We start from the raw sequence: 13,428 nt of genomic DNA on the forward strand, positions 1-13,428 counted from the left end.
TTCGCGCTGCCATTGACCTAAAGAGAGCAGCTGTCTGTCATGAATGAAACAGCTTCAGTCTTTTCAGTCACACAGTATCATTATTTCTGTGTTACAAACATTCAAATCACAGAAGTACTGGGATAAAAGTTTATAGTTCATATATAAACTCTGATGTGTATGGTAGCGATTAAAATAGAGTAAATCACCTTTTGAAAAAAGTAATTTGACACTTCAAATGAAGATTCATCGATTACACTGTTACGCCAGTAGGTGGAGCAAAGGGGCTGTGAAAATGTATTTGTCTTTGAATCATACAAGAGATTCGTTCAAGAACGCTGATTCATCCAGTAATGAAACAAGTACATCTTGAGTGAGTCATTTAATCATTAATTCATAAATTACATGTGATTTTGTTTAGTTGTCTAATGTTTTTTCTTCAGAATCATGAGAGAACCACAACTTCCATTGGGGGGGGGAAAAGAAAATTTAACTAAATTTATTCAGAATCATGCAGTTCTATTTTGCACACAAACAGCTCTTAAAGAGTCCAGTTTTTATGTAGCCTGTTGATTTTTGTTCATGGTATTCAGCTCCAATAAATGGTTTGCAAAAAAGAGACACAGGATAAATGTTTGATATCATTATTTAATCACATTGGAATCGAAACTGGGAATCGATAAGCAGAATCGGAATTGATCAAATTCAAACGATACCCAACCCTAATAACGACTTTATTCAACAATTTGTCTCCTCCGCATTACCCTATAGCACCATTTTGGAGAGTATCACATATGTAAACAACGTATGCAACGTATGTACGCGGATACGTAGTTTACGTTCATATCAACGCGTAATATAATAAAAAAAAACAATTTACATTCGTTTTTACAGCGTATCTGCGCTTCAGTCTTGAGAAAATTACCCAATAAAAGTGAAAAATAAAATGGGTTTTTACAGCACTATAAAGACATCTGGACAAAATTTCTCCAAAACGTAACTTCACACGGTACCAAACCACACAGATTAGACTATCTGCTAATATTACACAAGATTAAAAAAAAAGAGTGATAAAAGTACTAGCTATTACTACTACATATCTATTTTGGTGTTATATTACAACAGATAAAACTTTACCAAGCAAAGATTTATCAAAAAAATGACATTGAAACACACTTAATGATTTAATGCATATTACACCATGGACTGTAAGTTTTGACATAACCAGATCCTGGCTGACATCCATCCTGACTGTTTCCAAGACTCTGATTGAGAAAAGTTTTTAAAAGCCCTGTGAACAACAAACAGCACAAACAATAAGATACATTTGCAGTTGGCAGTCAAAGAAGAAATGACCTTCTACAGAACAAAAAATTTACGGGACTTTCCAAAAACCTTTTTAAAAAATCCCATAGACCTTTTCAAAATACTTTTATAATTCAATTAACAGATTACATTGTGAAACTAAAGAACTAAACTACATGGGGAAAACTGTTAATCATTTCCCATATTTAAACTGGTTTACACAGAGCAGGTCATGCACACAAGACCTTAATGTTAATTGGCTACACTGCTGAACTGTGTGGCATGAACAGAAACTTTTGACCCAACGCAAGTACAAGTAATTGCTGCAGCCTTAATTATAATCATGACAAAGTGCCCTAACCAGGCCGGACAATTGGATTCCTGAACACTGAAATGCAGTGCAGCGTGACAATCACAAATCACAGCCAATCAGAACACTGTGTGCACGAGTTCACTGTTTGTACACAGTCACATGGTGACTGTGTTTTTATAGTACAAGTAGCTTCGGGGGAATTGTCAAATATTATTGAACTCTACACTTCCACAATCGGTCTCTCTACGGCCATGTTTAATATATACATGAGGAGCAACAGTAATAGAAACCAAGCAGCTAACAAAATGTATGGACACAGCTAAGGAAAATGCTAGTATGTTTATGTCAGTTGTAAAAAGTATAGAGAAATTTAAAAGAACTTCAATATAAAAATGGCAAATGTTACACATTTAAAATTGTCAAGGAATTTAGTTTTATGTACTCGATGATGAAAAAATTATTTATTGCTATTGATTGAAACACTTGAGCAGTTTTAATTATAATGTATATTTTATTCATACAGTCAAGGCTATGCAGTGTTTAACTCAGGTTTCAATGTCCAGTATAAATAAGGTTCACAAGCTTGTTCCAGTCTGGATATTCTCAATAGTACATCTCAAAATTGGGAAGATCGTGATTCAGATTGTGGACTGTAATTGTGTGTTTTAAGATTGCTATATGATATTTTGCGAAGATCGCCCACCCACCCCTAAATCAAAGACATTTCTATCTACATGGTAGAAGACGGACCTTGTTATTACTAAGTAATTATACACAGGTTGTACAATAAAAACAGGATTAAACATCACAAAGCACATCTATGAAACAGATTTACCTAACCCGGGAAAACAAGCACAATCTCAATAGATATAGTGACCATGAGTCAGATTCTGAGAACTAAAATCAGGAACAAATCTTGATCGTAAACTGTAATGAGCAATACAGTATCTGGGAAATGAAGGGCAAATTATGATCGGTATTAAATAGTCAAGCTCTTCTGACCACTTCAGAGTCATCTGGAGTTATGCATCTAGATGTGAATGAACGATTACACAATTGAAAAGTCATACCACTGCAATATATCACAAACAATGCAATGTGCCTAAATCCATTATAAGACCTCAATACAGTGAAATAGACTTTATTTAAAAGAGGTTGTTACTTGGCTAAAAGCTTGATTTTTCCATTATATGGTTGACTGTCTCACGAGGTCAACAAGGAGACAAGGAGGCTGAAGGTTGTAATAATGACAGTACAGCAGTGGGATTAATAAACCTGTCTGAAAATAACGTGAAAAAGGAAATGCAGGTCGTACAAATGCCTTTCATATCACTTACCAGCTAAACAAATTTCATTAGGGCTGCACAACTAATTGAATCAAAATGTTATAAAATGTTTCAAGTCTGCTGTCGGGTTCCCATATAAAATGCATTGGGAATGCTAAACGTTCATTTTATTTTCCTCATTCCAAACATTTTGGCAGCTACAAGTTATTACACAAATGCCCCTTTGCAATGTCACACGAAAGTGAATAAATTACATTATTAAAATTAATGAATTTCTCTTGCACCCTGACCTGAGATCAAAAGGCACTGGGTCTCAATTACTAATAATTGCGTGGATTATTCATACTTATCCGCAAAAGAGGACATATCACGAAAAAATGTCCATCTAATTCACAACACGCGCGTACACACATGAATTTGTTCTTAACCTCGTTCAAATGTTAATGAATTTTGAGCATTACAAATAACCCACTGAGTGCCCGAGGTTAGCAATCTGCATAAAACGCATCCAAACCATCCCCCATAACCTTTACCATAACCTTTAGCCAGCTGTATATCAGCGTAACCTCACAGCTTAAGCTATAATGCACCTTTTCTTACTCTGAAGTAATGTATTCAAGATCAAATGTAAAATTTTTCAATTTTATCTTAACACATTAAGGCCACCCAGAATGATTGTGTATGGGTGGTTTTAGATGTTCCTACATTTCTTTGCAATTTTAGAATAGATTTGTGTGAAAGTTTTTGATGAATCATGATTTGTTCATGAAAACATTCATGCACTTTAGTTTAGCCTCAATTTCATTCGACTTTTATTCTGTTAACCTTGACATCCATGACCACTAAAAGGCTAGCTGAAATGAGAAGTGTCAAAATTCTCAAAACTATGCTTTATTTAACAATGTTAATGCAAACTTTGTTTAATTGCTTTTGAAACTGGCATGCAGAAAAGCAAATGGTATAGATACTGATTACCTTATTACATACTTATTATATAACTCTACAAAGCAGTGGCTTGTCAGTAACATCCAACACTATCAAAAGCCTGATTTTGTTTGAATTATACGTAAAGAAAATATTTCCAGCAATAAATGCGCAAATATAACCTTCCAGAGCTTTACCTTTGGACAACTTAGCAGTGACGTTAAAACGGTCAATTAGTAAGGGCACACTGGGTTGTAAAACTCTTCACTGCTCTAGGCTCTGCTCAAAAGTATTTACTATTCTTGAGAAGAATGACTAAATAAAGCACGTTTCAGCCAAACTTTAATCATTACAAAAGTGCAACAGGTGTTACGGTGCTTTACAGACTTGAAATAGCACAGAAAACAGGTTGGCTGCTGTACTAATAAGAAAGTGAACTTTATGAACCTTCCCGACCAAACTCCCATGACCACCAAGGAGCGACATTAACTGCAGAAGCGGCTGACCCGGGGCGCTAAACTTCCTGCCCCAAACACCCAGCGGAATAAAAGCTGACCTCTGAACTGGACACAGATCATTACATACCACTATGGAATGTGTGCGAGGGAGGAAGCAGCCTCTGGTTACTACGAACATGAGCGCACACACACACCAGGAAATCTGGTTCTACAGGCAGGCCAAGCCCAACCGTGACACACGAAAGGGAGGGTGTAAAAACCGACGGCAAACAAAATGGCTGCATCCCTAACGAAAGTAAACAATTAATCATTTATGCTTACTGGGAGTTTCTCAGGACAGAAAGCTCCAGGCTCCCAGTGGAGGTCTAGGTACAGGACCGGGGCAGCAGGTTTATTTGCTTGAAAGCATATGCATAAATAATAAATGAAACTGTACAGAGTCAGTTGCTCAGGCCAAGAGCCCACCTCCCTCATCCATCTCCCCTCTCCTCTTTCATACTCCAGTCTCGCCAGCGCTCCTCCTGGGAGCTGTTCTTCTCTACATCTCAGGCTTCACAGCCGCTTCAGCTGCCATCAGAAAGGAGGAGTAAAACCATCTAACTTCACAGTTGTGTTTGTGTATTACAAATGGCTCCTGAAGTGGAGGGAACTAATCTGTACAAACATCAGTGGGGACTCCACAGGCACCTCCGTCAAAAAAAACAGAGGTGTTTTGAACATTTGCCACACCGTGTTGTTTGTTCTAGCGCGTTGATCAGTGACCTAAAACGACTCCGGACTGGGTCTAACAAATGTCTATTGGAGAACGGAGCCAGGAGCGCACTGGCACACAGTAGGCATGTGCGCAATGTGACTGGAGAACTTTTTTCCACTGCAGCAGCTCTCCGACTGCAACTGTTCCACATGCCTCACACAACTCCAACTCCAGGGTGGGAATGACCAGCTCGCATGTGACACACATTCTCAAGCCTCAAGGCCGTTTGTTATGCACAGAGGTTGAATATTTCAGAATAAACTACATGTGATTTTGTTTAGTTGTCTGTTTTATCTTCAGAATCGTGGGAGAACCACAATCTCCATTAAAAAAAAACTCAATTTATCCAGAATCATGCAGCTCTATTTTGCACACGAACAGCTCTTAAACAAGTCCCGTTTTTATGTAGCCTGCTGATTTTTGTTCATGGCTTTCAGCTGCAACTAAATGTTTTGCAAAAGAGACAGAATAAATATGTTTGATATCTTTTTTTAAATCACATTGGAATCGAAACTGAGAATCGAAAATAATTGGAATCAATAAGCAAAACCGGAATCGGAATTGATCAAATTCAAACGATACCCAACCCTAGCGTTTAGTCTCTGTCATTCACTGAAATGCAACATTAGTACAGTAAACTCATGCTAGGTGGTTCATTTAAAGACTATAAAGCAAGTCGTTGGGTTGAAGTGATTTTCTAGGTACACCTGAAGGACTTTGTCTGGTTACAAGCGAAGGACAGAAGGACGTCTATTCTAAGAACAGCACAGAGCAAACAAACAAGGACAAACTTCCTAAGAGAAAAAGAAACCCTATTGTATATGAAGACCTTGATTCATTTTGAATGTTGCCCACTAAAAACTCATGGGAAACATCTACAAATTTAACTGAAATATCTTTCAGTGTTCAATAAGGTCTGAAAGTATGGTCATATTTACATTTGCGTATTTGCAGCAAGTCTGAGATTACCATTCACTAAAGTTGCTAAATCATAGCTGGCTGAACCCTCTCCTTCTGCCACAACAAATACTCCACCCCCTTCTTCCTCTGAAAAACCCACCCCCTCCCCCTGCTCGCTCACACACCCCCTCTCTCCCACCGGGAGGCTGCCTATTCGGGGCTTTTAGCTTTCTTACCAACAATGCCACCCTTTAAAACACAAATATTTCTGACCTGATGAAGTGAAAATGTAAAATCATTCTAGTAAATCAAACCAAAAGACTCTCACACTAAACCTGAATGTCTACTAAGTTCAATCGAGATCAAACTACAAGCTAGCAAGCAACAAAAAGAGACACAACACAAGCAAACGACACTGGTGATTGGCTGTGTAATGTTCAAGAAAAGCAACTTCCCAGAAAAGCTTATCAGTTTTACCTTTTAACAGGGACGGAGCAATGTGCAATTTTTTCCAAAAGGGCATCCAGTGTCTGAAAATCCAGCAAATCATTGGACTTGGAATGCATTTTGTAATCCATTTATGAGTTCCTCTTGGCACAAAAGCAAAAGCAAAACAGAACGGGAACTAAAGGCAAGAAAAGTTTGTCACTCGTTCCCAAAACACAGCGACTTCTCGCTCTCGAATCTCCAGTTCTGACGTATGTGTCCTAAAATCCACTGCGCCAAATACATGTTAATCCATAGTTAGTCCACCATAGTCCTGAGAGGAAGGTTTCGTGGTTCATGAGAAGCCTCTAATATGAGTCTCGCTCTCGACTGAGAGAGAGGCGCAGAGGCCTGAGGCCGGCTGGATCTGTTAGCTCTGTGCACCGGTCAGCTCTCTACCCCTTCCCCCCGTCGGCAGCACAACGGCCCAGTTGCCACAGGCACTGCTCCTCATTGTGTGTCCACCAGAGGCCTCGCTCGCGCAAACCGCCTCCAGCGGGGCACCAGAAAGCAGGGGAGAGGAAGAACGAGCGAAGACGGCTCCGGAAAAACCCAAAAGGCGCACTTTCTTTCTCTCGCTCGTTCGCCGAGAGCAGTGTGCTCTTACTCAACAGTGAAAATGGCTCTGGCGCTTCCTCATTGAGAAGAGGCTCTACCCACACACCCCTCCCTTGCCTCTCCGGCGCTTGCTCGTTCTCTAACCCCTCCCTTCTCTTTCCCCATCACTAGCTTGAGCGCTCTCCACCCTCTCTCTCTTCCTGCATGGCTCTTCTCAGCATACACACACACACACACACACACACACACACCTTCAGTTCCCCACCCCCTTCCTCCCTCCGTTTCTCCTTCCCCCACTCATTCTTTTCAGAGCGATCTCCTGCGTGCCTCCCCCACTACACCGAGGGCCACCTTATCTGCTGCCTCTCCACACGCCGCACACATTCACACATGTCTAGACTGCACCGGCACAAAAAAAAGCAACAAGCCACAGTGGGGCTGCCCAACCAGAGCGCAGGAACTGCCCTCCGTGCCAAACCACACGGATGCTCGAGACGCTCTTTGGACGGGGAGGGTTTACAAAGGAAGAGATGGAAACAGTGAGTGAATGAGTGGACCCACGGGAGGGTGAATTAGAGGACAACACAGGGATAGACCTCCATAAAACACATGAGAGATTGACGCAAATACTCCTTGGACACTGCTTGCTTAGTGTGAGAGGATGTTGATTTCAGTAGTGTTATCTGTGGGAAGATTTTTCCATGTGTTCTCCAAGGTAACGTTGTACGATTCACAAACTTTGATACACACGACCTCAAGTTTGGTGTGGAAATTATGAGCGTTTATTTTACATCAAGGCTCTTCGTGTTGAGTCTGAAGTGGAGTGGTTTCAGCCAGCACAGCTTATTAAAGGGTTAGTTCACCCAAAATGCAAACGGTGTCATCACTCATCCTCATGCTTTTCCAAACATGTCCATCCGCTTCAGGTCTAAATGATGACTTCTTCCGTGGAACATGGAAAAGCACTGCAAAAGTAGTCCACATGACTCATGTGTTATAATACAAGTCGCCAGTAGCCATACAGAAGATTTGTGAGTAAAAACCAGAAGTCATTGCTCACTAAAAATCTTTAGACAGACGCGATGTGTGGTGATTTGAAGCCATTTGCGTATTCTGAGAGAGAAAGAGAGAGCGCGCGCGGTGATTCACTCATGCTGTTTGTGAAATTACGTCTCACACAAGGTTTTCAAATTACTTTATAAGTTATTTAATTAAGAAATATGAAGGTGAGTACCTCACCTTCAGCATTATAATTATTTCACCCGCGCCGGACAGAGACTGAGACTGTGCAGCTGCATGTCATGCCAAACCTCTCATGGCAGCATCATCAGTTTGAGATCGTTTTTTTGAGATCGGTCTTTTTAGAGACCGCCGATCAATCATCCAACGCGATTATCGGCCGATAGTGATCATAGCCGATCGATCGGAGCACCCCTAACTTCTACAGCATTTATTAATCTTGTCATGTAAATTTCAACATACCACATTTAATACATTAAACATTTTTTATACATTTAAAATCAAACGTAAAATCTAATAACATTAGTGCACTGTGGACTAACAAATAGCAATTGAATTTTTACTATTGCCGTCAAATCGATTAATCGTGCTTAATCGCATCCAAAATAATAAAAAAATTGGATCCAAAAAGTTTACAGTGTGTACTGTGTATATTTATATGTATATATAAATACACACATTTATTTAACAAATATACATATTTTACATATATTATAGTGTAGTATGTAGTTATACATAGTTATATATGCACACATTAGGTAAACAAACTTTTATTTTGGATGCGATTAATCGCAAATATTCGATTAGATGGCACTAATTTTAACCGAAGCGGGGCACACACTACAAGATAATGGGCCGTTGGGCTGTTTTTGGGCCGAATTCTCCCCTCCCGACAATACTAGGTAAAGTCCCGATTATCTTGATGGTTCTACAAATGATCTTATCAGATTTTCCTGTAGTGTGGGGTAGGGCTGCGCAATTAATCGCATGCGATTGTCAAGCGCATCTCGTCAGTAAAGCCGGTTCCGTGATTAGTAGTAAATCTCCATCACCTGCTTTCAGATGGAGCGGCATTTAATACACAGAGCCGTAGTTCACTGACAATTAGGCAATATCGCGTTCATTATCGCAGGCGATTCAATCTGCGATTATGAACGCGATATTGCCTAGCAATGTGTTGTGTAAATTGCCTAGCTGTGTAGTAAATGCCGCTCCATCTGAAAGCAGGTGATGGAGATTTACTACTAATCACGGAACCGGCTTTACTGACGAGATGCGCATGAAAATTATTCCCAATCAGAAAGTGAGCTGACAGTAGATAGAAGCATTACTCACCTCCAGCTCGCGCTGTAACTAGGGATGCATCGATCCAATACTCCGTATCGGTATTGGCTCCGAAACTGGCATTTTCTGCCAGATCAGGTATCGGTCAGATGAGACAGATTTGTTCCCCACTAAATAATGTTGTTTCTCTAAATGTTTAGATTTTATTAAATTATTGTGCACCCATGATTTTTCTAGAGTAACTTTTGCTGCCGAATTATCCACTAACCTAGTTTTATAATAGCATTTTTGTCACAGATTATGATTACATATTTTTTTATTTCTTATTTTTCATTCAAATAAAGTTTTCTATATTTAGCAGATTGTGTTTAGCACACAAAAGAGTGATGATCAGGTCAACACACAGAAGTATAGAAATTCTACACTGATTAAAAAAACTGCGCTGGTATAGGTTTCGGCAGATAGATTCTGAAAAAATAGTATCATTGCATCCCTAGCTGTAACATGTAAAGTTCACATCGCGGCACTCCACACACTATAGGAACAAATTCAGTCTATGATTTATTTTTTTTTTAATCGTTATGTTTGTGGTCTCTCTCATTTTGAAAATCTTTTAGTGTGAGACAGCCTTAAGTAACATTAACAAAGATTAATAAAACATATAGCTAACTGATAGTTGATTTTAGATAATGCATTAAACAATGTTAACAAATGAGAACTTATTGTGAAGTATTACCCTATTGTATAACTCCAGAAAACTTGGAATATGTCTATACATGACTACCATACAGTGGGAGCTTGACAGTTACCAGTAGGCTTCTACTGTATGGAAAATTGGGAGTTTGGAATGACTGAGTAAATGATGCCAATTTTCATTTATGGGTGAACTATCCCTTTAAGCACAGAATTACACATCAATGTTTGTGTGACAGAGTGGGACGACCTCTCAATCCCCTAAAGACCTGCCGTCTACATCGACTGTCTCCTCCCCCGATGGCATCAGCACACCATCTGTCCACACACACACCTCATCATCATCATCATCATCATCATGACTCAGGCTAATTTCCTCCCATCCCGCCTTCTCTGCCACTTTTACCTCACTCTCTTTTACTTTCAGTTTAGGACCACCCAGTTACAAACACCGACAGCCAGCACACAGAGGAGGGGAAAATGTTGGAAGAGAGAGAGAAGAACAGAAAAGCGATGGTTTATTAGCTGCTGTAACTGGCAGAAGGGCATGGAGTGAAAAAAGATGACACCAAAATAAATGAGATGCTCCAGAAACTGTGAAAGCTAAATACTCTCAATTCTGCGGTTGAATTATTTACATCTAGGGTTTACAGATTAAGCGTTAAATCTCAATATTTATCTTATAAATGTATGCTTTGATATTATAGTATAAATGTATGCTTTAATACTTGCGTATTTGCTCTGAAATGATTTAAAGGGCCATTTTTGTCCAACAGAGGAACTACTATTTCAAACCTTGTACCCAAGATAAAAAAATGTTTAAAGTAAAATCAATACCAAAACACAAAACTCGATGCTTTTTTAATAATGGAAAAATAAATGTCTATTTATTTATTGTATTTTATTTATATGCCCCAATATAAAAATGCGCAACTTGCTCTTTATGCATTCTTACATTTTCGGTAATTTATGAAGACAAATGTTGAAAAGTTAAAAATGTATTCTTATTTTATTTAACATTTACCTTCATATTTCCACTTGGAAATTCCTCACAGGGACTTTAGAACATTTATGCATGCAAATTATTCTCCAACATATTAAAAAAAATTAGCTGTGGCCTAAAGACCTCAATAACAGGCTGTACCATGTACACTGTTGGCGTCAAATTAAATACGATTTCTCCTCTAAGGTCCATGTAGATTTGATTCTGTCTCATTAAAGGACACTTATAAACAATCATTCAAACCCAAAAGGGAGAGGGATTTACATTAGAAGCTAACGAGCAATTATCACGTATTGAGTGCCAGTGAGAATAAAAGCGGGCGCCGTGCTGGGCCATGTGAGAGTGACAGATCTCTCCAGAGATGAGGTCACAACAGCAGATACAATGTCGATGAACAGATGTGTCGTGGAAAATCCAGTGTAAGCTCATCCACCTCTTTACAAACCCAAACCTTCACTGCTCAGACACAGAGACAAAAACACGGTTACCTACATGCCATTTGTTGCTTTTATTCATTGGTATAGTACAGAAAGGGAAAGTAATAAGCCAGGTTCAAACTCACTACATGAGCACAGCTCAATATTATACTACATGCATTAAACCACTGTGCCACAGTTCCGACCACCTTAAGTTAAGCGCTAATTACCAGTGCTTGCTAAAGCAAACATCATTACTCATACTTACGCTTAAGGGGGTCAAATTCAAATCCCTGTTTGTACCACAGACATGAATAGCATCTGAAATCGCATGCATTGAGGAGAGAGTAATTTATTTCTGTGATGCAAAGCTGAATTTTCAGCATCCTTCAGAAATAATTTTAAACTAGAGCCCGACCGATATGGTTTTTTTGGGGCTGATACCGATACCGATATATCGGCCGATATTCTTTGTGTATATTATAGTACAAAACATGCTGATTTGCTGCTCAAGAAACATTCGGTATCAATGCTGAAAACAGTTGTGCTAATTTTTGTGAAAAATATAAATATACAAGTCAGTTTTCAAGATATTTCACGTAAGTAAACCAAGACTTGTACACACAGTGCTTCCTGTCAGCCAGAGGAGACAGGAACGCTAACCTTTGACCTCAACCGCTCACATTCCAGGTAGGGCTGGACGATAAATCGATAATTATCGCACGATATAGATTTCCTCGATAAAAGATAACAAGAGTTCGATAAATGTTTGATATAATATGGCAAAGGCGGAACGAAAAAAGCGCTAGTCATTTGAAGCGCGCCACTCGGAGCGTTTATACTAGGGCTGTGTATCACCAATAAAGTCACGATACAGAGGCCACAATACGATACGTATCACGATATGGGACTGCACTGCACTGAATTTCACCTCAGAAGAATTTAGTAAAACAGCTGTTTATTAAACACTGCATACCATAGGGCTGTTGCTAACTATTGGCAGAACAGGCACTTGACCTCTGCATTATGAAGGGCCTCTATAACTGTTCCACAGTACAATAGCCTGTAGGTAATGACACATGTTTCATGTTTACATTGTGCACTCCCCACCAGGTACAATATTATTTATGGGCTTAAAAACAAGATGCAAACAATCAGAATAATGTACTCATTCTAATAATTTTATATTGTAATGTACTCATTCTAATATTAAAATCATCTTAACATTGCTGGTAGGTTATCATTGCACAAAGCAACACTCTCTACGTTGATAAAATAAAAATAAAAATGAGAAGAGTTCTAAACTAATGCTCTGTCTTCACTGTACCTCACGCACACACGTTTAGCCACTAGATCACGCTGCACGCGCACAGACATTATTTTTCGCGTTTAGACAAACTTTTTAGCGCTGCCCCGCAATTTTATCAATAAAATAGCTTAAACGCTGAAGAGCTACATAAACTTTCTCAACAAAGAGCTGGTAACATCATCGTTTCTAAAGCAATTAAAGCCACAGCTTCACTGTTAATAGAGAAACACGGCAAAACGGTGGTAATTATTATGCTCTATTCATTATTTTTTAGAAACCTTGCACTTTTCTACTGTTTTAAACGGTGTTCTTTTATTCAAATTAAGCATGGTCCACTGCAGCGCACGACACGTGCCGCGATATCGATACTAAGACAGCTGTATCGATGCTCGTATAGTCAAATCTCTGTGACGATACATCGTTGTATCGAACACAGCACTAGTTTATAATACAATTTTTACAGATATTACTGATTTTGATAATGAACATAAATCTACATCTGCATCCTAACTCAAGCTACTATCACATCGTTAAAACAACAATTACGATATCGCAGACGATATATATCGCACACCCCTACAGGCAACACAAACTTGTTTCTTGATTTGAAACAATATTAATCATTACTAGAACATGCAGAACTACGAAATAATTTTTTTCTATTAAGATATTTATTTTAAGGAAAAATGACTGGAGAAGTGTAAAGAATTCAAAAACGAAGTGTTTGTCATGTTCTGACT

At 38.9% G+C, this 13,428-nt stretch overlaps 1 protein-coding gene across 6 annotated transcripts in view; it reads right to left on the minus strand.

Annotated features, from left to right (window-relative positions):
• LOC107672460 (bromodomain-containing protein 4-like) overlaps positions 1 to 13,428 on the minus strand; it is a 73,430-nt gene that overhangs the window by 34,012 nt on the left and 25,990 nt on the right. For 4 of the 6 annotated variants that reach the window (XM_016465655.1, XM_016465654.1, XM_016465656.1 and 1 more), the window contains exon 1: positions 6,397 to 7,035. The exons of the other annotated variants lie outside the window; for them this stretch is intronic. In XM_016465655.1, coding sequence (XP_016321141.1) covers positions 6,397 to 6,497 — 101 coding nt within the window. In that variant the 5' untranslated portion in view covers positions 6,498 to 7,035. Of the gene's footprint in view, positions 1 to 6,396; positions 7,036 to 13,428 lie in introns of those variants that run through there. 6 annotated transcript variants of the gene reach the window in all.

The sequence above is a fragment of the Sinocyclocheilus anshuiensis genome, unplaced genomic scaffold (genome assembly GCF_001515605.1).
Source record: "Sinocyclocheilus anshuiensis isolate Anshui unplaced genomic scaffold, SAMN03320099.WGS_v1.1 scaffold1430, whole genome shotgun sequence".
Taxonomy (NCBI): domain Eukaryota; kingdom Metazoa; phylum Chordata; class Actinopteri; order Cypriniformes; family Cyprinidae; genus Sinocyclocheilus; species Sinocyclocheilus anshuiensis.